This window comes from Prunus avium, chromosome 5 (assembly GCF_965620075.1).
Source record: "Prunus avium chromosome 5, drPruAviu1.hap1.1, whole genome shotgun sequence".
In the NCBI taxonomy this organism is placed as follows: Eukaryota; Viridiplantae; Streptophyta; class Magnoliopsida; order Rosales; family Rosaceae; genus Prunus; species Prunus avium.
The window spans coordinates 18624523-18649751 of record NC_142288.1 but is presented as its reverse complement, the minus strand read 5'-3'; the positions used below and the strand labels follow the sequence as shown (position 1 = coordinate 18649751).

At 37.1% G+C, this 25229-nt stretch overlaps 3 protein-coding genes across 4 annotated transcripts; 1 reads left to right on the top strand and 2 right to left on the bottom strand.

Annotated features, from left to right (window-relative positions):
* Window positions 1-1031: 1031 nt before the first annotated feature.
* LOC110756458 (ethylene-responsive transcription factor 5-like) lies at window positions 1032-2447 on the bottom strand. Its single transcript, XM_021957897.2, has one exon. The coding sequence runs from the start codon at window positions 2301-2303 to the stop codon at window positions 1251-1253; it is 1053 nt and encodes a 350-aa protein (XP_021813589.1). The 5' UTR covers window positions 2304-2447; the 3' UTR covers window positions 1032-1250.
* Window positions 2448-14047: 11600 nt separating this feature from the next.
* On the top strand, window positions 14048-15398 carry ERF-1 (ethylene responsive element binding factor 1). The gene has a single exon (XM_021957922.2). The coding sequence runs from the start codon at window positions 14204-14206 to the stop codon at window positions 15047-15049; it is 846 nt and encodes a 281-aa protein (XP_021813614.1). The 5' UTR covers window positions 14048-14203; the 3' UTR covers window positions 15050-15398.
* A 2185-nt stretch (window positions 15399-17583) lies between these two features.
* LOC110756473 (COP9 signalosome complex subunit 7) lies at window positions 17584-23615 on the bottom strand. 2 transcript variants are annotated; one of them, XM_021957916.2, is made up of 9 exons: window positions 23293-23615; window positions 22475-22550; window positions 21851-21939; window positions 20013-20102; window positions 19806-19850; window positions 19637-19707; window positions 19046-19190; window positions 18301-18392; window positions 17584-17961 (listed from the first exon to the last, which is right to left on the bottom strand). In XM_021957916.2, the coding sequence occupies exons 1-9, from the start codon at window positions 23449-23451 to the stop codon at window positions 17937-17939; spliced, it is 792 nt and encodes a 263-aa protein (XP_021813608.1). In that variant the 5' UTR covers window positions 23452-23615; the 3' UTR covers window positions 17584-17936. The 2 variants fall into 2 exon arrangements, with proteins under 2 accessions (XP_021813608.1, XP_021813609.1); XM_021957917.2 differs by having other exon boundaries at window positions 17584-18046; window positions 23293-23614.
* Window positions 23616-25229: the final 1614 nt, after the last annotated feature.

The following is a 25229-nucleotide window of genomic DNA, read 5'->3' as shown; positions in this document are numbered from 1 at the left end:
TCAATAAGAAAATATTATACTCATAAAAAAAAAATTAGAAAATATTATTTCAGGTCCTTCCAGCTATGCCCTTCTACCAATATCAGAATTAAAATTATAGATATTTATAAAAATACCCAATCCTAGACATGTAATACCCAAGCACTATTTAAACATAGAAACATACCCAAAATGGGTTTTGGGTATGTGTGTAATGATGGGTTTTGGGTATGTTTATAAATGAGTTTTGAGTGTGTGTAATGATGAGTTTTGGGTATGTTTATAAAGTGTTTTAGGTGTTGGGTATTTTTATAATTTCAGCCCCTATTTTGGGTATTTTGGTGAAACTCCCGTAAAATTAATGAAAACGTCAACTTCTTCAGATGTTAAAACAGCAATGCTAGATCATTGACTTAAAAACACATGCTAGATTATGTGAAAACAAATCCAAATTAGTATTTCAAATCTTAATTATTTCTAATGAATAGAATATTGATGTATCATCTTCAACTCCATCATTTAATGACCGAGTTCAAAGAAACGTTTTAAATTATTTTTGTTTAATCTAAGTCAAAGTTCAAAAAGTTACGAGTGTTTGAAAACAAACATATAACAAAAGTCCTAGCTAGAAAAGCAGATCGTAGTAATATACCACAAAGTGTTTTTTGTTGACAGAGGAAAATGGTGTTTGCTTTGAGTTCTTCAATGGAAATTATTATTTCTTTTAAGAAATTAAAAGAAAAAAAGATTGTACTGCTCCTCTATATAGAATTTGTCTAACTTTGAACCTAAATATGAGGCTGTCTATAACTCAGATAGAAGTACTCAACGATTCAGATTAAGATTCAAAGGATTAGGCGATCATCTCTACATACGAGATTCAGTTGATTATGTACCCGAACCCTCATGTGTAGATAACATTGTCATTTTTTAAACACTCAATTGAGTTCATAATGATTTTTTTATTATTTACAAAATGTCATAATTGAATGTATTTTCACAAACTACATTATCAAATCTCTCATCATAAATACATAAAAGTGACAAAAGTATCAAACCAATCGCCGAGAACAAAAAATTTTAATCAACCAAATCCTCTTTCCATTACCAGAAAGTCTCACGTATATATATATCAATGATATTATATACGGGGCTTTATATACTTTTTTTTTTGCAATTTTTTTAATTTAAAGAAATAAAAAAAACCCAGCTTCTAATCTAATAATAATAACACATCACGTCGTCAATAAAGATTCGATGTTAAAAATCCTTCACACGACCATAAGTTGTGGATAACCCATCGCTGGGTGTGGAGATAACGGCGACAACGGCGGAACGTTAAATATCCCCTTCACATCTTCGAACGACTCAGAGTCCCAAAACGCCGTCAAACTTGACGGCGTCAAGGGCATATCCCTTGTAAACCCAACGGCCTCTGGCGCCTCCGTCAACCGCTCCTTCTTCACAGCCACCGCCTTCACTTCTTCTTTGTCCTCCTCACGACGTCGTTTTCTCTCGACAGCAGCGACCGGCTCGGCCTTGCCGGCTTCGAGCGGGAAGTTGAGGATGGCTTTGGAGCCGCGCAGCTTGAACGCCGCCCGGTCATAGGCCTTGGCGGCCTCGATCGCCGTGTCGAAGGTCCCGAGCCAGACCCGGGAGCCTCTCCGGTTCGGGTCCCGGATCTCCGCCGCATACTTGCCCCACGGCCTTTGGCGGACCCCGCGGTAGTGCTTCTTCTTCTCCTCATTCGAACTCGACTTCTGAACCGGCACCTTCGCGGCCCGGTCAGAGCTTGCGAAATGGATCCACTCGGTTTTATTCGGGAGGGAGACTGTGAGCGCTGGTTTCCGGGTCGGGTTGGCCGGTTTCGGAGCTGTTTTGTTCAAGATCTGGGGCTTTTGTTCGAATTCAAAGAAATCATCACTGATTTGAGGCTTGGATTCAAATTCGAAGGAATTTTGGGACCTCAAATCGCCGGATTTGGGGGTGGTGAGGTCGATGACTTGAGGTTTGGCTTCGAAATCGAGAAAATCGGTGGAATTAAACTCGAACTCGAAGATCTCATTAGAATTCAAGTAGTCGGAGATTTCGATCGAAGAATCGAAAGTGGAAGAGGATTTGGAGCAAAGCGAGTCAGATTGAGACCTGGAAAGGTCCGAATTGGCGTCGGGGCTCCATTGATTTTGGGGGAAGCTGGAAGCAGAGTCGCTTAGCTCAGTGACGGAGCTCTTGGCTGCGGGCGAGAACTCACCGAGAAGATGGTTCTTGATGAGTTCGAGCGCCGAGACCTGATCAAAACCCGCCATGTCTGAGCTCAAAGCCATTGAAAACAAGCAATATTATCAAATTTTCTTGTTTTTACAGAAGAAATATCTGAGAGAAGAAGAGAGAGAGAGAGAGAGAAGAGAGAGGGATTCTTGTTTTTGAATTTTGTTGATAGTGGAAGTTGGGAGTGAAATGGAAGATGAGGAGGGGTTTCTATATATATAGAGAAGGGAAAAGAGGGAGATGACTTCCATGCTGAAGGTTCGATGACAGAGAGACGAAGCATCCTCTTACTTTTTCTTGTAGTGCGGGTCCCGTTCTATCCATTACAAGCTTCTGCGTTATGTTACGTAATAACTCTTTTACTTGATCTCCACCGTTGGATCATTAATCTCACTTTCATTCTTTCATTTCAAGTAATTGATTTGTTTTATCTCAGAATAACTCCTCAAAATTAGTATGAAGCATTAAACTCTTACACTTTCTAGAAGTTTATTCTTATTCTTCCAAAGTAAATAGCATTTTCCGTTGATTTATTCTTGGATTCGACCTATTCTGATTCTAAACTATCCATCGTTATACTTTTTTCGAGAACTAGTAAAATAGGAAAGAAAAACTTTATTACACCAAATTTTAGACACTAAGCAAATACGAAATTGTCATATCGACAGTTGATGTCGCTAGTATTATTGCTTTTCTTTCGTGTAGCTCTTTCACATGACGAGAAATAGAAAGAAAAACTTATTTACAATATTTCAACAAATAAGAAATTGTCACATCAATTGATGCCACTAGTATTATTGCTTTTCTTTTGTGTGAGCTCTTTCACACGACGAGAACTTATATTGGGATTATACGATCCAAGTACGATCATAATACATATATATATGTATATGTATATGTAATTCTAAGCTTTATCACTTTGACGTTTTCTACTCAATGTTAGAGGATTTTGGTTTGGGTTTAAGTAGTGGTTGATTTCCTGGATGCTTCACAAAAGTGTATCTTTAGAGTTAAAATAAAATCGTTAACATTAATATAATCGCTTAGTGGAATCATTACCAAAATCTAGACAAGGTCAAGCGGTTAAAGACAAAGTTAATCAACATAAGATTTAGTCATCTCAGGCTCTAATCTTTCGTTAAGCTCTGCTGTTTAATTGGATGCCTTTAATATATTTTAAGATTCTAGAGACAAAAACAATTGACATTAACGTGCAAGCAAGTAAAAGCCAACTTCCGGAGAATTTGCTTTCCCCTCGTTGTCTTTTTTCGGTTCCAGAAACAAATTGGTTTCAAATTTTCAACTCGAGTTTCTCTTATTTTATTCATGTCTTGAATTATAATTTATCGCTTTATGCAACGTTATCGACTTTATTTACCCTATAAATAATTTTTTATTTATGCAGGACGTGTGAACTAAATGAAATTTTCCATGTTCTACTCTTTGATTTTGCATTGCAACGTCCGGAAATGGTTGTCGAATTTTACTTTTTTTTATATAAATTTTTGGGCTGAGTGAATCAAATTTCATTCTTCAACCTTTTCTTGTACGTTGTCCAAGGACAATGTACGTATATAAATTCTATTTATTAATGCTTTCGGGAAGATGTAGAAGTATCTTATTTTTCTTCAATTCATACGCGTACACATATAGAATGTCACACATCACAAAATACGTTTATTCTGCAAATGAATATTAAAGTATTCATGTAATAAAATTGTGAGTTAGGCTAGTTGATCAGGACAGTGTGTCCACCTTCTTACATATCCGATATCAAATCTCGCTCTCCGTAAATTAGAGTAATTTATAATATCACTTTGTCAAAATAAGGATCCATTTTGATAATGCTGTGAATTATTTTATGTGTTTTGTCTTCTCTCTTGGTCACCTATATATATCTTTTCGAACAAAACCCTTGTTTTCTTTGGGAAATGAATTCTCTTCTTGTCTTAGCATTGCTTGACTTGTAGTATAAACCGTTTATTGGAAACCCAAACATGCAAGATATTCCTTCAACTTATAATTAATAAGAAGCTCTGATTAAAAGCCAGCCAAGCGATCTCAAGACAAACAAAGAAATCTTTATTTTTTTTTAAAATTAAAATAGTTGAGTTAATTTTTTAGGGTGATTGGTCTGCCGACTAGTGTAGTTGATAAAGTCTATTGGTTATCACCTCCTAGGTATAGGATCGAGCCCCTTAATTTCTTTGTTAGAGTTAATGGACAACTGGTGAAATTGATTGGAAACATTCAGAAAATAAATGTGTCCAAATACATTTTCAAGCTTAACAAGATTGTATTGGAATATTCATAAATTTTCAGGTGGAAATAAGACAAAAAAATATTCATAAATTTTCAATCTTGGTTTGACCTGAACCAATCTAAACCCTAAGTACCAGCCTTAATGAGGTAGGGCCAGTTAGGTCAATGGAATCAAAAGAAAGAAGGATGCGAAAGAGTCAAGCAACCTTGGTGTTAATAATTCCAAAGGTCTACAAGGCCCCAAACAGCTCAACTAATCTTTATCTAATATATAATATTGAAGAATATAGTTTATAGACAAGCACGGTGATTCAAGAAAAGACTAAAATAACAATCATCTATATTTTGCAGAGATGATCTTTGAGAGAATATCTAAAAATTCAGAGATGCCTACAAGAAAGTTCAATATATATATTGAAGAACTAATATAGTTTATAGACAAAGCACTGAGCAAGTGAAGTGGAGGAGCTTTTACTAAGTCCAAGAGTTTGCCAAGTCTCATTCTTCTTTTATATAAACAAAGAGATAAGAACAAACAAACAAGATAAACATAATTCATGCAAATCATGGAGGGCCACCAAATTTTTTTAGTCTGATATTGTTTTAAATATGACTAGATTTTTTGTATGTTTGCTAATCTCATTGTTGCATGGTTTTTGTATGTTTGCTCCACTGTTAGGTCTGTGTGAACCACCCCGACCCCTCTACAAGAAATCATGCATGGTTGTTGCCGGATAAAGTTAATGGGTTTCTGAGTGGACCAAGTTTTCAAGGCGCGTTTCGAATCAAAACAAGGGGAAGTTATTAAAACAAAGTTTTGAACACTTCATTGATTGAAAGAGTCACACTATCCGGCATTGATGATCAAGAAGATATAAGTCTCTGTGTTTGTTGGGAAAACTCTTATATGCTGAAATGAAACTATGAAAAAGTCTTTAACCTGTTTTTTATGCGCCTCAGAAACATATCTCAGATCATTATTTTGAAGACAGTATTGTTCATCTCTCTTAGAAATAATGTAATGCTTGAATTTTCATGCTAAAATAAAATTTTGGGGGCGGGATCTGTCTGTTCCAGTGATATGGTTTTATGAGCGCTTATGCATTAATCTTTAAATGACCACCAATATCTTTATATGGAACAACAAGTTCTGCAAAAGTTTTATATACAGCTGATAAATGCTTGCTTGTTTTTGTGATTTGCATACAGTTTTACTTTCTGCTAATTTTTATCAGTGAAAACGTGTTTAAAATTGGGATTAATTATCTACAAAATCTGTCTTATATCATTTTCGGCAAGACAAGTTGCTGTTGCAACTTGCAATCAATTGTTGAAAAAATTGCCTTCAAGTTGCAAAAAGTAAGGGTCCCAAATTTAGTGACCAACCAACCTTCTGCAGCGCCATTCAAGGCCACCACAGTGGAAATTTCTTGATGACAGCCTACTTGGACTTGACGATAGCTTGTGTGTGTAGGTTGTTATGGTGATGTATTTATTTAGAATTACAGCTTCTTCTTTTTGGTTTCCCATTACCAGCTTTAATTTATCCAGTCTTCTAATTCTGCGAGGATGAAGCAAAGAAAGACTTGTCATACTCGTATTCCACAAGCAACACCAAATCCCAATATTTTATGTAACCTAGTTATTGCATACTCTTTTAACTCTTGAATGAGTTAAAAATTTCGTCTTCATTCATATTCAGTTGTTCACACTGTGAATGGATGAAGTGTTTACACTTGTTACGTGCTGTTGGTATATATATTTAAAGCTCATATGGACATCTGAGCTCATTCTTCCAGCTGCACGACAAGGTCCTCTAGAAACCACCCCAATGAGGTCATTCTTACATATACCATGCCCTATCTATAACAATAACAACAACAATTGTTATCACCATCTGTTATAATCAGAGCTGCAAACGCGTTTACAGGTCAAGAATTCAGATGAAGTAATGTATAAAACTCCATTTCGTGTACATAGCCTTCCGACTTTACAAAATTGGGACTTGCAACTCAAGTAGTTAAGAGCATTTACCCATGCATTGGAGGTCCTAAGTTTGATTCCCCCTTCCTCCAATATTGCTTATAGGTACATCTCTTTGATGCTAGTAAATGACTGAACTTTCCTGAATTTCTCGGAGAGAGGGGATACCTAATTGAATTGGGTACAAAGAAAGTGCTAATTGTATTTAACCTAAATTTGGACTTGTTGATGCTCAATGAAAATTAGAAAAGTTCAAGTGTATTGAAGCCCAATATAATATACGATCGTAACAGTAAAATAAAGGGTATCAAGAGAGTAAAGCATAAGGTTTCGATTACATCATAAGAATTAAACCTCAAAAATAGGCAATAAATCGATGTCGTAAAGCAAGCTCTTTTGAGAACCATGTATGAATTTAAGAAAGAGTAAACCCATGCCATACAAAGCAAAAGACCATGATCCATGAGATCTCACACCATGGCTAGGGTTAGTGATTCTACACGGCCTCTTGAGAAATCATGGCCGAGAAAGTTCTTAAAGAAAAGCTTAATTTCACCCATGTTCAAGGACAGCCAAAACTAAAATGTAACGCAGATTATATTCTCTTCACTAGAGACACATAGATTTCTAGCCCCACACTTCAAGCCTCTTATGTCAAGCCTAAAGTCCCAAGGACCCACTAAAGAAAAGCACCAAGTCACTTACTAATCCTTTTGGGCCTATTATGGCAAGCAAGGGGCAAGCCCAATATCAAGACTTTGCAAGAAAAAAAACACCCCTCTAGAGAAATAATTAAAATGGTATAAAATATACTTATGTCGACCACATTATTGATCACATATTTTATAGTGTTAGCTACGAGAGATGCAATCAATAATATGGTAAAAAGATTTTATTTTTTTTCCTAATTAACCTAATAAAGCAAATGCAAGAAAATAATATCAAATTAAAAAAAGCTTCAAAATTAAGTAATGCAAGTTGCAAAACAACTGGACAGGCTGCCGCATTTCCATATGACCGCCCACAATTATTATGTACAAGCCAAAACGTGCTTCAATTCTTATTATTTTAATCTCCTTCCTCCTTCTTCTTCTTCATAAACCCATCAAATGGATATATATATATATCCTGTTTAGTCATTTCTTGTAATCTTGTGATTATTTTGATTATTTTTCCACACAATGCAAGATTCTTCACGGCTCACTTAGGGTTTGGTGTGTGCCAGCCATGGTTTAAAAAAATATATATATATATATATATATATATATATATATATATATATTTTTATATATTTTAAATTTAATTTATAAAAAAGCAGCTGAGAATCTAATTAGCTTTCCAATCTTGGAAAGTCTTTTATGATGACCAGGAACTTGGTTTTTGAGTTCTAATTTGATCAGTTTTAGATTCTATTAATCCTATACACACCGTCAATGATCAAATTCAAATCTTTTGAAAATCAGTTATTTTATACACAAAAATCAGCAACTTGGTTGAAATCTGTAGCTAAGGTACATATTTATTAATTAAATATGGTTGCAACTTGCATTAATTATTTATAAAATATTTAGATTTTGTTTGTTATAATAAATCTTTAGATTTTAAATTCAACTCAACAATCCACAGATCTACTAACATAGCAAAGCATGACACCAATCTTACCATACCAATAAAACATAAAATGATAGAATTCAACAACAAAAATTAAAATGGTAAGAAGTTTGTAGTTTAAGTGGTTAAGAACAGTTATTTTTGGACTCGAGTTTCTGGTTCGAATCTCTCGTGCCATTTCCGATATCGCTTGTATAAAATAAAAAACCAAAAAAAATAGCAAAAATGCATGATTGTCCTACAATAATTCTATTATGGGAAATTATATGTTCCAAGTGGAAGTGTGGGGCCCATGGCTTTGGTGCCGAGAAGGTACCAAGTAAGCTCCTAATTTAGACATGTGGTGAATGTAGGGTTTGTTAATTATTATCGTGGTGGTCACTGGTCACTGTTGTGTATTCGTTCATGCATTTTGTTTGTGAGAAAAGTCGTTTTAATAATTTATCTTGTCGTTTTGTAGATAAGGTTTCGTTGGGGGGGGGTATCATCATGGGACTTGGCACGTGCGGATGTTGTCACGTAGCGAGCCAACTTCCTATTTATGGAAACGTTGGGAGAATTGTTCTCCTGCGGTTGCGGTCAGAGTCTACTGAGACCGTCACGGTCGTCGGTCAACTAATCAACGTCAAAGCTGGCGTGGCGCTGCTTTCTCCTCGTAGGATGTGCCCTTCTTTGTATCAAACGGGCGTGATAATTAATATTCTTACTTTTCTCATTAAACAGAGTTCTCCCTTTTTTTTTTTTTTTGGTGAACAAGGGAGGGGTAAGAACCCCCAACAGCCAAAGAAACTAAACAACACAAAACATACGAGGTTTAGACAACCCCAGTAGGTCATCCACCAACACAGAGCCAAGCCAATCAGGAGCCTCATGAAGCAGATACAAACCCAAATCCAGGTTATGACTCCAACTAGCCAATCTGTCCGCAACAGTGTTCTTCTCCCTATAAATATGGTAAATCTCATAGCTCTCAAACTTATTTAGGATCCCCACGCAACTGGACACCAAAGTAGCAAGAGGATGAAGGAGGAGAAGATTGTGTTGTTGGATTAGTTGAACTGCAATAGCAGAATCCATCTCAATAATGAGTTTAGACATTCTACTATCAGCAGCAAGCTTCAAACCAAAGAGAAGACCCCAAAGTTCAGCCTCCAGCACCTGGCCTATCCCTAAATTAATAGCAAAACCACCATTCCACTCTCCAAGTGAATTTCGAAGGACCCCTCCAGCACCAATACATCCAGAAGCAGCCTGTCGAGAGCCATCCACATTGAGCTCCCTTTTATTTATATTTATTTCTACTTTTAGTTTTTAAACACAAATTTAATTTCAAAAATTGGTGACGATTTTAACTTTTTTTTTTAAAATCATTTTTTTGGAAAATAGGATTTCATTCATAAGTAAAAAAAAATACCAACAGGAATACAGTGGCATCTAGGGACGGACCTACACTGGAGTCATTGAGGTCAAACGACCTCACGAAAGCCATGGAAATAGGCTTGGAGGTCCACCTAAGCTGGCTGTAAGACCACTTGGATTGCCCTCCAAGTGCTTGATGTTTTGCCTAACAGGAAGAGGGAGGAAGCTGTGCGCAAGAGGAAGAAGAAGCAACACAACGTGTTTTTGTTTTTGTTTTTAATATCCTGAGCAAAACGACGTTGTTTTGGCCCAAGAAAATTTTTAAAAGAAAAAAAATCCCTTCTGTATCCCTCTATTCTCCCACCCGACCCAACCAATCTTCCCCTCACCCCAAAAACCCTTAAACCCCATCTCCCAATTTATGTTATTCTCTTCTCAAACCCTAACCCCAAGGTCCCCAATCCCCACTTGCTTTAGTGCCGCCGATGTATTGCCACTGCCGTCGGAGTTATGCCGCCGTCCACTACATATTGTGGCACCACTATTATTGTGATATTTCTCATTTCAAGTAAGTTCTAAATCCTAACATCAAAATAAGGATGATGTATGTTTTTTTTTAATGTAATGGAAATCAAATTTATAATTGCTTGGATAAAATTTATGATTCAAATGTATTGGTTTGATTTGTTCGATGAAGTTTTTGCTGATTTGTGGATTAGGTGGTTGTGGTTTTTTTGTTTTTTGGTTAATTGGCCTAGGTTCAGTTTGAAATTTTACAAATTGAAATCACTCAAAAAGCATACATTAAAAAAAAAATTACAAATTAAAATCATTCAAAGTATATTTTTCAAAGAAAGGAATAAAATTTGGAAGAGAAAAAATATATAAGAAAAATAACCCACTCTTAAATTTTCCTTGGAACATTTACACTATGACCTTACGAGGTTTGGATCCTGGGTTCGTCACTGGTGGCATCGTTAAAACCTTCCTAGAAAAACCACATGGGATAAACCCTATGGTAGGAAAGAATACCACACATGTCATGGACTAATAAGAGAGTCCGACACAAGCCACTTTGGAACGCTACAAAGAACCCGAAAGAATACAAACAAGACAAAGCACAACTCCAAGCTCTGCATAAAACAACCCGCTACAACGTAATACTTTAAAAAAAAACTCATATGCACGCATAGTTCGATGTACACAACAACGTTTCGTGAGCATTAGAACATAGCCAGTAGAAGTACCAATACCAACTTCACGAGTCTTCAAAGAACTCGAAAGAAGGCAGACAAAAGAAATCACAACTCCAAGCCCTTTGCCACAACGTAATATTGTGAAAGAAAAACTCATATGCATGCAGAACAATGTGTGGCGCGTCAGAACATAGTCAGAAGAAGAACCAATACCAACTCCATGAGTCTTAATCTAGACCCCTACTTGACATGGTAGGGGGGATCAACATTTGCCTCTTAGAGTGACAAACTTCCAACAGAAGAGCATCATAAAGGGAACATTTATCATATGCCAAGCCCACAAACGTTTTACCGAACATATCAGGGAGAATTGGGAGGCCCCTCAAGGTCGGCCTTTGTCACCTTTTCAGCAAACTCGACGAAATATTGCTCAACAACAGTAAATGCTTTATCACCACCCGGATCCTAGATCCCTACCTCAAAAGAACCATGAGAGAGAGGAACATAGATCGCAACCAACAACCTTATCCGCTGAAAATGGCGCCCAACACTGAGGATCCTAGAACGCACCAGATCTATTCGATCCAAGAACTCTTAGAAGCCAACCACCAGTAAACTCCCAGTCGGCACCACCAGCACCTCGCGAAAATCCCTAACACAACCCTCACTACCAAGTCACCACGAAGGCTGCATACCCACACGACCACACAACCACAACGATGACAACCATTATTAAGACGAGGAGGGCGATGACGGCTGAACGTGGAAGGAAATCCTAATATTGACGCACGACTCTCCTCGCATAACAAGAAAGCGATCGTGAAGAAATTCACATGAATCGTCGTACATAAGAATTTGTTGAAGATCTTTGAAGGTCAAACTAAGTTAAAGTGTTATTCCCCTCCTCTTCTTCCTCAACACAAATGTCTATTAAGCAATAGTGTGAGGCCATGTCCCCTTTTAGCATTAGGTATGCCAGGGGTGGAGCCAACATGGGACTAGTGTGGTTCCAGGACTCCACTCCATTTGTACTTTTATCTGTATATTATATATGATATATATTAGATTAGTTCTATGATATTTACCCTAAAATAAAATAATATATTAGGTTCTTTTTGTCTATAAATTAATCATAAAATTTCTTGATCTCCCTTCTAATCATCTCCCTTAAATCTTCTAGGTTAGTTTATGATATTCGCACTAAAAACTCCTAAAGTTTTAACATTTCTTTCTCTTCCTCTTTTGTTTAAAGCTTTGTGAATTTTTAATTTTCTTCATTTTATGTATGACTTGTGTACCTTAATATTGGGCTTTATGAACTCTCTCTTTTTCTTTCTATTTCTTTTCTATCTTGGAATATAAATTATTAATTTTTAAGTATTTAATAATGTAGATGATGAAATTAGTATTTAACCAATTTAAAATATGAAATTCAAGATAATCATGAAGAGAAGACAAGTTTTATAAAGGGGCCCTCTAATGTGAAATTCTGGCTCCCTCACTGGGCCATGCCCATGTCCCCTTGAAAGGGAAGAAGGATACCTAGCGAGACAATTGGCTATGCAATTATACATTTGATTAGGTCTTTCAATTTCTTCAAATGTCCAATTGTGAAAACCCACTGAATAGTGTAATGTTATAACAATTAAGTACTGATGAACTCATCACATTTATATATCGTTCTCAACATCTATGTAGTCTGAATTTGATACCTTTTATTAGGTTGAGGCAAATGGAAGCATCCATTAACTAATTAAGTTAAATACAATTAAAACTGTCTAGTGTTGTCATCTAATATGTAATCAAGTACTAAAAACGAATGAATGTCCAAAAGCATTAAGAGCAATAATTAATCCTATACAACATTAAGAAGAGAATGAGTACAAAAGATCACAAGTGGCTCCATTATCATGCAAGTGAAGGTACAACTGAGCAATCCAAAAAAGCAATAACAAGATCGAAAGCTATTTTAGTGCTCTTTACAAATGGATCATCAACTTTGGGGCCATTTAGATCCTCCAAAAGCTTGGATATATCTCATCTTTAATTTAATTAAATAAATAAAATAATCAAAAGCTAAAACAGAAAAAAAAGGGTTTCAAGTGAATCACCTTCCTTGAAGGGACGTTAAAGTGGTAGTGTGCAAATTGAGAGAGAGGTGGGTCCCACTCATAGCACGAATCCTTGTATATTGATTTTTAGTCTAATTGACTTTAAATTTGCGGAGCCTTATCCAGAAGAAAAATATTTTGTAGGGGTGTCTAGGACCGATGAATCCGTATACCAATGAGAAGGTGTCCTTTTCGGCTCGTTTTAAATTTCTTTAGCTCACCAGATTTCAGAGGAAAATATATTCTTATAATAGTCCGGTCTTCTAATTGACCAGGAAAAATAAATAAATAAAGAGACAACTTTTCTTCTCCAGTGCTTTTTTTTTCCTCAAGATTGACTTACCGATCATAACTTTGGTTGGTGCTCTTATAACTATTTTGTATGAAGTATGGTTTCTGGTTAAGTTTCGATGTTTTTGGACGAAGCTTTGAAAAATATACGGTTGTAATTATATTGTATATAGATCTAATAATTTACGAATTAGTACTTACAAAATGCGTTTGAACTTATTTTCTGTTATCAAATTATCAGTCAAATTTACACAAGCGAAAATGAGTTTACGTAATAGTCTTTTTTTTTTCAAATGAGAAAAGAAAACTGGAGAACAAACCTATACGAACAACCGATAATAAAAAGGTCAACCGGATAGACAATTAGTCATGAAAGTAACATCTCCGTAAACATGGCGAATAATCAAAATGTGCATGTAGGAAAATAATGTGTTTAGAATGTTTTACCTTAGCGTAAAAGTGGTCGAAGATGGACCACTTTGTTATAATTTACCGAAATAAGTACGCTGGATTGGGGATGATGTGGCACTTTGTTATAATTTATGACGCAAATAATAAGTTAATATCACGGGGTTTTTTATTTAAAGGAGGACCTTCCATTTTAATACTAGTTACCAAAATAGGCGAAAAAGATGAACGGCCGAAAGTTGTCGACAAATGAGGACAAAGAAATGTGCCCACGCAAACCGACAAGCAACATTTTGCTGCTGTAAGAAGATGACGTCAGGCGCTCCTCATTTCCAAAAACCAGAACGCAATTAGTCACGTGATTAATTGAAATGCGGGACCCACAATGCACAATTTGCACACTAGGGAAATTTCAAAGAAGCTGTCGTCGACCTCGAGAAAATTAGAATATCATCCACACACGAAAATATTTAATATTTAAAATAATATTTAGAAAATAAAAAATAATATTTTATTTTTCGAAAAATATCACAGCCTTCTGATGTGCATGAACCTAATCACCTATTTAAACCTCCCCCTCTTCAAAACCCAAAAAGAATCCGAACAACTCGACAAATCTCACAAAACAACAACACTCTTTCTTCTTCTCTCTCTGCTTCAAGAAACATTTCGGTTTGTACCAGACCCGAAATTTTGCCCAGATTTTGCCACAATTTAGAGTTTCGTAGTTGCAAAATGTACGGACAGAGTGGAACCGACGCGGATATCACACTCCTCGACTCGATTCGGCGCCACTTGCTGGGCGAGACGGATCTACGGATCGGAAATTCGATGGCCAACTCGGTTTCGGGTCCGATTTTCTCCCGGAGCTCCAGCTTCAGCAGCCTGTACCCGTGCTTGACCGAAAACTGGGGCGATTTGCCGCTCAAGGAGGACGATTCCGAGGACATGGTGCTCTACGGTGTTCTAAGGGACGCCGTTAACGTCGGGTGGGTCCCGTCGCTCGGGTCCGGCTCGGCTGATACATGTTCTTTAAACTTTTCGGTAAAATCGGAGCCGGAGGTTTTGACGCCGGTGAGCACAGTGCCGGAGAAAAAACCGGCACCGGTTCAACCGGTCCGACCGGTTCAGCAGCCGTCTCAAGCCGGTCCAGCTGTGGTTCCTGCCAAAGGGAAGCATTACAGGGGCGTACGGCAACGGCCGTGGGGCAAGTTCGCCGCCGAAATTCGGGACCCGGCAAAGAATGGCGCGAGGGTTTGGCTTGGAACTTTTGAAACGGCTGAGGATGCGGCTCTGGCTTACGACAGAGCCGCTTATAGAATGCGCGGCTCCAGAGCTTTGTTGAATTTCCCGCTCAGGGTTAACTCGGGCGAGCCTGATCCGGTTCGGGTGACGTCGAAGCGGTCGTCGCCTGAGCCATCCTCGTCTTCGGAGAGCGGTTCTCCAAAGAGGAGGAAGAAGGTGGCTGTTTTGAACCCGGCTCAGGCTGGGTTGGAAATGGGAGCTGGAATTGGGCAGCAGCAAGTGGGAGGCCAAGTGGTGGTGTCGTGTACACGTGGCGAGCAGTTATTGGTGAGCTGATGATGATGGTGGGAGAGTGGGGAAGGCGAAAAGCACTACTAGCTGCTTCATTGAATTGTGGAGGGCACACTGTAATTATCTGAGAGATATATATATATATATATATATATATAGGGAAATGTAGGATTTCAGCTTCTTATTTTGGGGTTCCCATGATTTTGGAGGCTAACTTGTCAGGGAGAAGCCAAATTTTTTTTTTTTTTTTGGGTTGCAAAAATGAAAAAGAAAAAGAAAATAAAGAGGGGATGGTTGTTGATAGATGAGCTAAGAGAGGCTGCTGCTGCTTTATGTCGGTTTTGTGAATACAAGATTCTGTTATTGTTTGATGAACTCAATTTTGAAGTTGAGTTAGTCCCCTTTTTTTCACAAGAACAAATTAGTTGGCAAGCATTGCAATCATCTTCGTGTCTTTTCTTTTTGGCCTTGGAATGCACATTTTGGATACAAATTGCAAAATTTGTTCTCCTCGTTGAGTTATTTGGAAAGAAAGTAGAGGCGGAATTAAACATGACCACAAGTGAGAAATGAGTATGACTTGTAACCACTTTAAATGTACGAATTTCAGAAATAGAGAAGGAACTAAACATGACCACAAATGAGAAATGAGTATGACTTGTAACCACTTTAAATGTACGAATTTCTGACTTTAATTTATGATCGGCATTAATTTTAATAATAAATGCTTTTCACTTCTACATAGCGTTCCTAAAACAAACACCGTGGGAGGGAGGTTTCGTCCTAAATTCCCAAATGGTCAATTTTGTTCTCTTTCGACGCCTCCAACTCTCCCAAAGCATGTTTAAAGCCATCGTCTATTTATCTTTGACTAAAACAAGCACTTTGGAAAGTTCTGTCTTAGCTATTCAGATGGTCTCTCATACACTTTACTTCCTCATTTCAAATGACCATACCATGTACGCAATGCACACAGTTGTTGTGCATTGAAATTTGACTTCCTTCTCTGTCTGCAATCGGAACTTTTCAACTCCCCCCAATTAATAGAATAAGCCCTCATCTATTTGTTCACTAAAACAAACATTAATTTGGTATGCAAAATGATCGATTCTATTGATGATAGTATAGGGAGCTCTGAATTATTATTAATTTTTGACAAACGATATTGGAATGGGAATTCGGACACAACTTCAGATACAGAGATAACTGTTTTTAACCATTTAAGCTCAAATTGATTGCCAAAACCTGTAAATTATTAACAAGTAACTTAAATTCCCACACAAAAACACACACGTATCTATACTTATCTTTTTGCCAGGCTAAATCTTCACATATAATCCAGCAAAATAAAAATTTACATGTACATATAATTCCTTTCTAGCCGCATTAAGACATGTTTCCTACGCACGTGTGCATGTGCACATTCGTTCCCTTTTGGTTGAAGTTAACATTTTCCATCTGTTGGGTCATGACATTTTTCATTGTCAAGGTGTGATTGAGGTTCGAACTTAAGACTATTGATCTGTAAATTAAGGTCTTGTTTTATTAGGTTTGATCCTGTTAAATTATTTATTACTTTTTTTTTTACTGGAGCTGAGATATTTCAAAGATTAGCAGAGAGAGAGAGAGAGAAGAAAAACGGGGTTCATGTCAAGCTCACAATAAATAAAACTCAACGCACGAGGGGCGCCAAAACGGCTTAAATTAAAATAAAAGAAAATACAGTTGTACGGTCAATGCAAGCAACAGCAACAGCAACAGGAACCGCAGGCAGGCAAAGCTCCTTTGACTTTCAAACATTTTGACCATAAGACTTTGTTAATAATAATATTCAACTCGAGCCATTTTCATCAGAAATTAGAATCAAATCCAGAATGCTACACTAGTAGTGGGGTAGGGCACTTATGCAAAACTACAATGCGATCGACGACTCTTCCAACTTCGAATTTATTGTTTTCTTCTTCTTCTTCTTCCAACATTTCAACCATTCAAATATCTCTCATTTAAGATCATGCTTACGTGTTCCCAAGCAATTAATGTTCTTCTTCCCTACTTGCTAACAAATGTTTCCATCTTTTTGTTTTTGTGGGTAAGGACACATTTTGTGACAGAAACTTTGAAACAATGTTCATATGTAAGGAAAAATACATGTTTCCATTCAAGCAAACATGTTTCCCTTCTGCTAACCTCAAGAGCTTCCAAGTGCAGCAACTTACATGGCCATCATAATTTGAGACCATTTATCTGTAAATCAATATCCTTTTCCACTAAGCAAGATCCCATTGGCAGTGAATGGAAACATGTATATATTGCAACTTGACATGTACTAAAACTTACACAGAAATGTTCAGTGGGCCTAGTATGGACCCAATGAGTACCCCTGCCAATCCAGTAATTGTGAATGGTGGAATGATTTAGGTTTGGGCCTGCTAAGTAATTGTTGGGGGTGTCCATTCGTTCATACAATGGATTCAGGACACTCAGGTTCAAGCAAGTGTGCCTAATCTGCACTGGTTGTCAAAGATTGAACAGTTTTGGCAGTCTCAACTGGAAGCATTTCCCATGAGAGAACATGAAAATCATTCAAGAGGAGCAATATATAGCATTCCATGTAAGAGGGATTGAAGATTCTTTCGATGACCCCTTAAATGTTATATGAAAATACCAATCTGAAAACCAAAATCACAACCCTATGAAGGTGGATACAACATTACTAATTTGAGATACTTCAGTTATATGGTATAAGCTTTATAAATACACGTCAAGCTTTGAAATGTCTGTGGGCAAGTTTTCTTGCAATAGCACCACCCTTGGGCAACAAAACACGAAACAATCAAGTCCATGCATTCATTTTTGGCAGTACCCCGGAAACGTTTGATTTCTTCTCCATGGTTCAATTGAAACAATGACTAAGATTAAGCTCAATCAGGAGTTATATCTTATGATTGCAATATGCCCTGAAAAAAATAACCAGAACGTCATTTAAAAGACATCAAACGGATCCACCCGCCCTGCACTTCTCAATATATTGGCGACCTTCTCCTGCAATATTGAATTTCATGAGATTAAATGGGAATGATTTTGGATTCAATGCATACGGTATATGCTAGCCTGTACCGACAAGTACAGATGCCCTCATATTGTCAACGAGACCATGGTAACTAACACACGACTTTGAAGGTTCATCACAATTAATACATAGGTTGACTTAGCATAAAATTAAAATTGATTTTTCAAGGGGGGAAGATATGATTAACACACATGATGTGGTGTACGAGATATCTGAATTGTAATACCTCTTGGTTCGGGTGCGATCTTCTTCATAGTCCATTAACCCAGCTGTTTCACCAAACAGGACGTCATCGAGTGCTTGGAAGTCACGCCCACCCTGCTTAAAGTGCAAACTTTGCCATGTAAGTAAAACATGTTGACCAATATACCAGTATCACAACCAAGAAAAATTCTCTCATGTGCACAGTTTTTTGAGTGAAATCATTATTTTAAATAATTTTTTTGAAAAGACAAGTAGGTTGAATGATCCAATGAGGTAAAGCCCGTGCCATTTCGGAAGTACATGAAAAATGCTCTTTCCTATTTAGTTAACTGAGCTTTTGAGGATCACGAGAGTAGGAACCCTTATCTTTCACAGCTTTTGATACGGAAGTAAATAGCTTAAAAGGGACAGAAACTGGGATTTTATAACACGGAATCCTTTAATATGAGAAAATTTCAATTGCTTCCCCTCTTATTTGGGAAGTGTGAATTTTGACATGTTCAAGCTTCATGATTTTAATGTATCTTGGTCCTAGCATGCTGACAAGTTTGATAAAAGCTCTTCCATACTAAGCAAAAGATAAATGTCTCCTTGACATGAAAAGGATGGAGGTCCAAAATTTGGAAATGAAAAGCCAACCGATGCATGCTCACTCTACAAAGGCATTTAATATAAATTGATTTGCAAATTTGGTAGGATAGAGGTGTATAACGATAACTCAAAACAAAATCATAATTACATAGGTTGATGAAGAAGATTCAACTTACCCTGTTAAAAAGAGACTTCTTTACTTCTTCCACCTTGTCCTTGACTGCCTTTTGCTTTTGGTGTATTGTATTCAACGCACACTTTTTATCTGCCCATTTGATCTTCTCTTCAATTGTGAGAAGCACATTGTCTGTAGTGTTTAACCTGATTTTTTTTTTCCAAAAAATTACTGTAAAATATCATCTATGTAAAGAGATTTCTTTATGGGAATGTACAGAGATCTCATAGCAACAGATGGCTTATAAATTAAAAGATAGAAAGAGATGCTGCAGGATGGCGGTAACATTATTTATACCACCATCCCGGGGTACAGACACCAGGCAAGGCATAAGTAAGAAGGTGCCTAACATAACAAAAAGGATTTGAGTTGGAGAGGGAATTTTAAGATGGCGTTTTCACTCTCCCATTTTATCCATTTACACCCCTTCTCTTATTTCCATGCTTCGATATTTGAACAAATCAAAGGAGAATGAAAGCATAAAAATAAGGGGAGGAGTGCAAAATGGGAGTGTGAAAATTGCCAGCCTTAACTAACACAGTTGAAAGACCTTAGACATGGAACATCCAACAAGAAACAGAAGTATACATACCAATCATCTAAAGTCTGTATTATATTCCCTAGTTGTCCAGGCCTCAAATCCCTGCCAGCTGCAAATTGAACCTGGAAAGAAAATGATGGTCAAGATTAAACATTGAGTTCAAAACATGTATCCAGGAAATTATCTAAAGAGCAAATATAATTAAGGCAAACTATTCAACCTCAAAAGATCTTCTCAAATGATCCAGCTTCCCTTTGACTATGCCCTATACATAAGACAATGAAATATTAGCCTTGTTGACTGGCGACCTTTTTAGTATCTCATTTTTACTGGTCTAAAGAAATCGTCTTATAGATAAGAACACATAACAAATCTTTGATAACCAAATGAATTTGACATATTTTTCCGATTAATGATTTGCACCTACCGCATACATGCATTCGTTGATAAGAAAGTCTTCAAGTTCGCGCACATTTGAAAGATCAAGCTGCTCAAGAAGTTGATCATAGGATAAAACCTGGTAAACAAAATAGAAATTTAGAAATTGCAGTTGCATTTGTACTTATAAACTCAGAGGTCGACATATCCATGCTATGTTACACTATGATCGGAATTTAGGAAGGAAACAAATATAGGGGTAGCTCCCATTTTTAAGGAAAGAAAAAAAATGGTATCACTCCTGTTAATTGCATATTCAAGAGACAAAACAACAAACAAAAGTCCCATTCCATTCAATTCAAACACGAGCCCCCTTCCCCAAATCAAGATAAAGACATATTTCGAAAATGCTTTAACAAAAATGGCAATAGTTAAGCCAAAAAAAATCTAATTTTACCCAAAATGAATCCACATCCTCTACCTTATCATCAAACAACCTACTTCTTTCTCACCAAATAACCCAAAAAAGAATCCAACACCGGGCATCACCAGGGGATAAAAAGTGATTTTCCACCAACAAAAAGTAGCAGTTTCCAGGTCAAACCCACACCGGAAAACAAATTTATAGAGCATCGAATAAACCGTTAAGCAGTTCCTCCAGCAAGAAGTAGCAGTTCCTCTCCTCGATTTTAGGCAACACTGCAATTTTATGGCAAACCCCTTTTGCTTTTCTAACCAAATTCACCCAATTTTCTGCAGGAAAAAAAAAAGTGTTTCCCGTTTCTTTGGAAATTTTTTTAGTCAAGGGACAGGTACTATCCTTCCCTTATTTTCCTTCTTGATGTCTATGTTGAATTCTGAGTATTTTCTGTACAATAACCAAAATTTTATTAAGTGAAAATGGTCCTACAGCTGCCCAAGCCTTTTTCCATTTATCAGCACGAACATGAGGTTTCCTCACAGGCCCCAGAAAACATTAACAATGGTTTTTACTAGTGGAGGCCTTGGTGGTGATCACAGAGGCCATGGTGGCTGTGATGTTTGTGTAAGGAATACTGGGAGTCATGGTTAAATAGAAGACACAAACGGTCTAAACAGTTTATGCCACAGCCTTAAAGTTCCGTGAAGAAACAAATGGTCTAAACTTTCAGCTCTTCTGCTGCACATGATGCAACAATTCAGATAGGATTACAATAGGCTTCCTACTTTGGATAATATCACAAGTCTTCATTTTTAGTTCTGCCTCTAGCCTGTTTTCATACTTATGTGAGTAATCTGTTGTGTGAGTATTTGGGACCCCTCAAATATGTTTGAAAGTGGGTCCACTCTTTTTTAATTCTTAAGAACAGAATGTAGGCCCTCCACTCTCTTATGTTACACACATATAAACCGGAGAGGCAGTTGTTGCAAATTTTTCTGAGCCTCCCTTTTTCCTCCTTTTTCTCTCAATTGTTTTTTTCATCGAATGAAACTTCTAACTTTGTTTATGAAACAATTGTAGAATTAATTAGTTCACAAATTTCAAAGGAAGCTTTTTGCTACCTAGGCAACAAGACCTTGAGAAATCTCACATGAACATTGATTTGAGAAAAAATGACCAACTAGTGCAATATCACCCACCAAAGTCCGTATATTCTACACATGGAAAAATAAAGTGGCTTTTTGCCTGGTACCTATGTGAAATGGTTTGACTAAAGTGGGAATTTTCACATTTGTTGCTAGGCTACGTAAGAATAAAAAATGGACTAAAATGCTTTACTTTTAATACTTAATACCATCATCTATCAAGGATTAATCAGAAGTTTCGAGTATGATATAATCAGATTGCAACTATCAAAAAAGAGAAGGTCGAGGAAATAGAGTATGATATAATACTAATCGTTATACCTTGTTTATCTCAGCTAGAGAGAGCACAGTAAGTTGCTTCAGCTTGGTGATTTGATCTGGGGTTAGTGGTGGAAGAAGGCTAGCATTACCTGCCACACATTCAGTCATTAAATTTCATCCATAGGCATGTGAAACAAGAAATAGAAAATTTTCAAGTACCACTACCAATGTCGGAATCCAATGAAACAACCAAAAACACGACTGATCTAAGATCTTAGGGCTCCTTAAACAATTTCTCGTCCTATATAGATAAATAATTTATGAAGTTGTAGCAAGAGAAGTAGACCTGACTTAGTTTCCGAAAATTCAACTCATATATAAAAGACGGAACGATAGGTAGTTAAAAAACAACATATTCATAAATGAGTGTGACATGAATGAGGATGTTGTGATGGATGTGTGGTAAAACAAAGAAGGATAGAGTCACATACACAAGAAGGCTAAATTAGTTCCAGTTGGAGATAATATGAGATAGAACAGGTTATAAGGGTTTGGACATTTGAACAAGGGTTAAACATAGTGGCTTATAGGAGGACAGTAAATTACATGGGTGGAGATAAATAGAAAATATATAATAGCTTGTGACTCGAACAAAAATAAGCTGTGGTGATGAAAATCTCTTACTCTTGTAGTCGCTCCATGTACCATGAGCAAAGAGACGAAGCAGATCAATGTATACAGCATAATCAGTTCCTTGAAGCTGCATTGTTAGTTGAATCAAGAATCAATCAGTAAAACTTAACTACGTTAATAAAGAAAGAAAATAAAATGGGATGCCATGCTGAAGACAAAATTATATCAATTAACCCAAAAATTAAAAGAAAATATATTGGATTGGGTACTTAACATCCCCTCACTACTACTGAAGACATGGTCAGATACAACTGGAGGAAATATGCCTGCTAAGGTCTGTAAGCAGTAAGCGAACACAGTCACTTAGCTCATCGAAGTCAAAATCAATCTACAAGAATCCAATTTTGACGCGGGATTTAAGACTTATTAGGTGATGTTTTTGATATCCATATTTGATCAAACACACAATATAACAATCTGATATAGAACTAAGATTCTATTTTTGATAAGAATATAAAACATAAAAGAAAGTACAGGAAAAGTAAAAAACCAAAAGGAACATAGATATAATGAAACCAATTCTAAATTGGCATTCAAACCCACTTTCTCATTTTGAGATCATATACTAAATCAAACCCACGTTTATAACCGCACATAAAACCCAAATAAGAACACAAGAACAAAAATTAAACAAATTGATAATCTGAAAATACCCAAAAGCTATAAAGCATGGGACTAACAAAATCCAAATCAACAAAGCCAAAAGCATAAATTGTTGTCAACACCCAAACTGTATCAGGCAAAGCAAATAACAATTAAAACCAAACAAAGGAAATTAACTACAATAAATAAATGCATGTAAGACTGACCTCGAGCACACTGGGGACAGCCAAAATCTCAGAGAAAGCGAAGAGAGAAGAATGAGAAGTGACTTGGACTATGAGGCTGACGAGAGAAGACCCTTGCAGAGTAGAGGCTTGCTTCACAAAGTGCTCGATCACTTGGGCTTGTTTCTGCTCTATCTCCATTGAAAGCCCTCTTTGAGGGAAAAAAAACCAAAAGTTCGAAAGATAGAAGAAAAAGAATTCAGAAAGAGAGCTTGAAAAGACGAACAAGGATGAGTTTGATGGGTTTTGGCGGAGAGAATTTTGGGTGCTGTATATTTATTTATTTATGTACGTATTCCGTGAATTCAGCGCAGCGGTGTTTAGAGCATCATGCTATTTTAAAGTTCCAATTTTAACCTTTTATAATAACCTTCGAGTGCTTAGTGGTCCTTTTTTTTTCGAAGTTGCAATTCATTGCAAACCCCCAAATGGGTAGAGGATAGTACAAATAAAGCCGAGCAAAAGCACCGGCCAGAAGATATACAATAACAAATCTAGCTAAAATCAGTACAGTATAGCATGAAGATCATGTTCTTGAGCCAAAAACTAAACTGTCAAAAGCCAACAAAAAGGCATTTAGCTCAGATAAAGGCATATAGCCCACAAAGAGGCATTACACCCGCATTCAGCATAAAGCCCACATTAAACATAAAATACATAAAATAAAACACATGAAACCTAGCCGCCACAACCAAAGAGAAACTCCAAGCTGCCACCAATAGCAAAGAGAAACTCCACGACTGTAAATGGACAAGCTACCAATCACCACCATGAAGAACCAAACACCCGTAGGTCAGCAAACCAAGCCAAACATCCCTCAAAACATAGCCCACTCGAGATTCACTAACAGATCCAGAATTAACCCAACCAATACATCCAAAGGACAGCAGCCAACAAATAAGGAATTAGAAGGTGGTGCAAGCGCCTAAGCTAGAGCTCTACACACCAAGAACCTAGAAGAAGGCTGTGCAAGCACCTAAGCTAGAGCTCTACACACCTTCCAATAAATACGCGCCAAAACGAGTTTAAAATTTGCAGCTGCAAACCAAGGATGAGGCCAGATCAAAAGGGAGGTGAAGGAATCCAAATGAGCCATGGATTTTGGGTCGGTATGGAGCAGGACCTCTAAAACTTGACCTCAGGCCGACGGGCAGTCCTCGGGAAAGAGAAGATCTGAGTAGATCTAAACAGGAGCACCAAAATCAGAGCCCACCACCGTGCAGACCGCAAATGGAACAACTAGAAAACCACAAACCCACCAAGATCAGCCACAGTTGCAGTAGAAAGGAGGGTAAGGAGAGATCTGGGCCAAAACCAAACTAGAACAAGGCAAGAGAAAAGTGCGAGAAAAAATAAAAGAAAACCGCAACAGGGGGTAGAGAGAGACGATAGAGAGGAGGGTTGTGGGGAAGGGAAGGGAGGGGAAACGGAACGGGTTGGAAAAATGAAAATGGCCACCAACCCCCAAAAGGAGCGGTGGCTGAGCTTTCAGAGAGAGAGAGAGTTTTCTTTTAGCTGGTTGAGTTGCTTTTCCCTCGCTTTGTACACATCTTTTTCCTTAGGGCCAGTTTGGCATTGCTGTGCTGTGAAAATAATCGATGTCAGATTTGCTGTGAAAAAAATCAGCTGTGAGAGAAAGCAGTTTGGCGTTTGGTAAACTTTTTGCTAAAAGTATTGTTGGTATTGATTCTCGCATAATCAAAAAAATAATTCATGCATAATCATTAAACCCAGCGCATCTTCGAAACTGATTCCTGCATAATCAGAAAATGAAAGCACCTCATTAGATGCTTTCCCTTATAGCTTTCTTTCACAGCAATTTTTAACAATAAGTGATTTTCTCATAGTTTATCAAACGGGCTAGGTTTCCCAAATTTTTTTAAAAATCACTTATCACCCAAAATAAGCAATGCCAAACT

Coding starts and splice junctions, on each gene's coding strand:
- LOC110756458 (XM_021957897.2), bottom strand. CDS start 2,303: ATGGCTTTGAGCTCAGACATGGCGGGTTTTGATCAGGTCTCGGCGCTC.
- ERF-1 (XM_021957922.2), top strand. CDS start 14,204: ATGTACGGACAGAGTGGAACCGACGCGGATATCACACTCCTCGACTCG.
- LOC110756473 (XM_021957916.2), bottom strand. CDS start 23,451: ATGGAGATAGAGCAGAAACAAGCCCAAGTGATCGAGCACTTTGTGAAG. Junction 19,191..19,636: donor ATACAGACTTTAGATGATTG/GTATGTATACTT, acceptor AAAAAAAATCAG/GTTAAACACTACAGACAATG. Junction 18,393..19,045: donor AGAAGTCTCTTTTTAACAGG/GTAAGTTGAATC, acceptor CACTTTAAGCAG/GGTGGGCGTGACTTCCAAGC.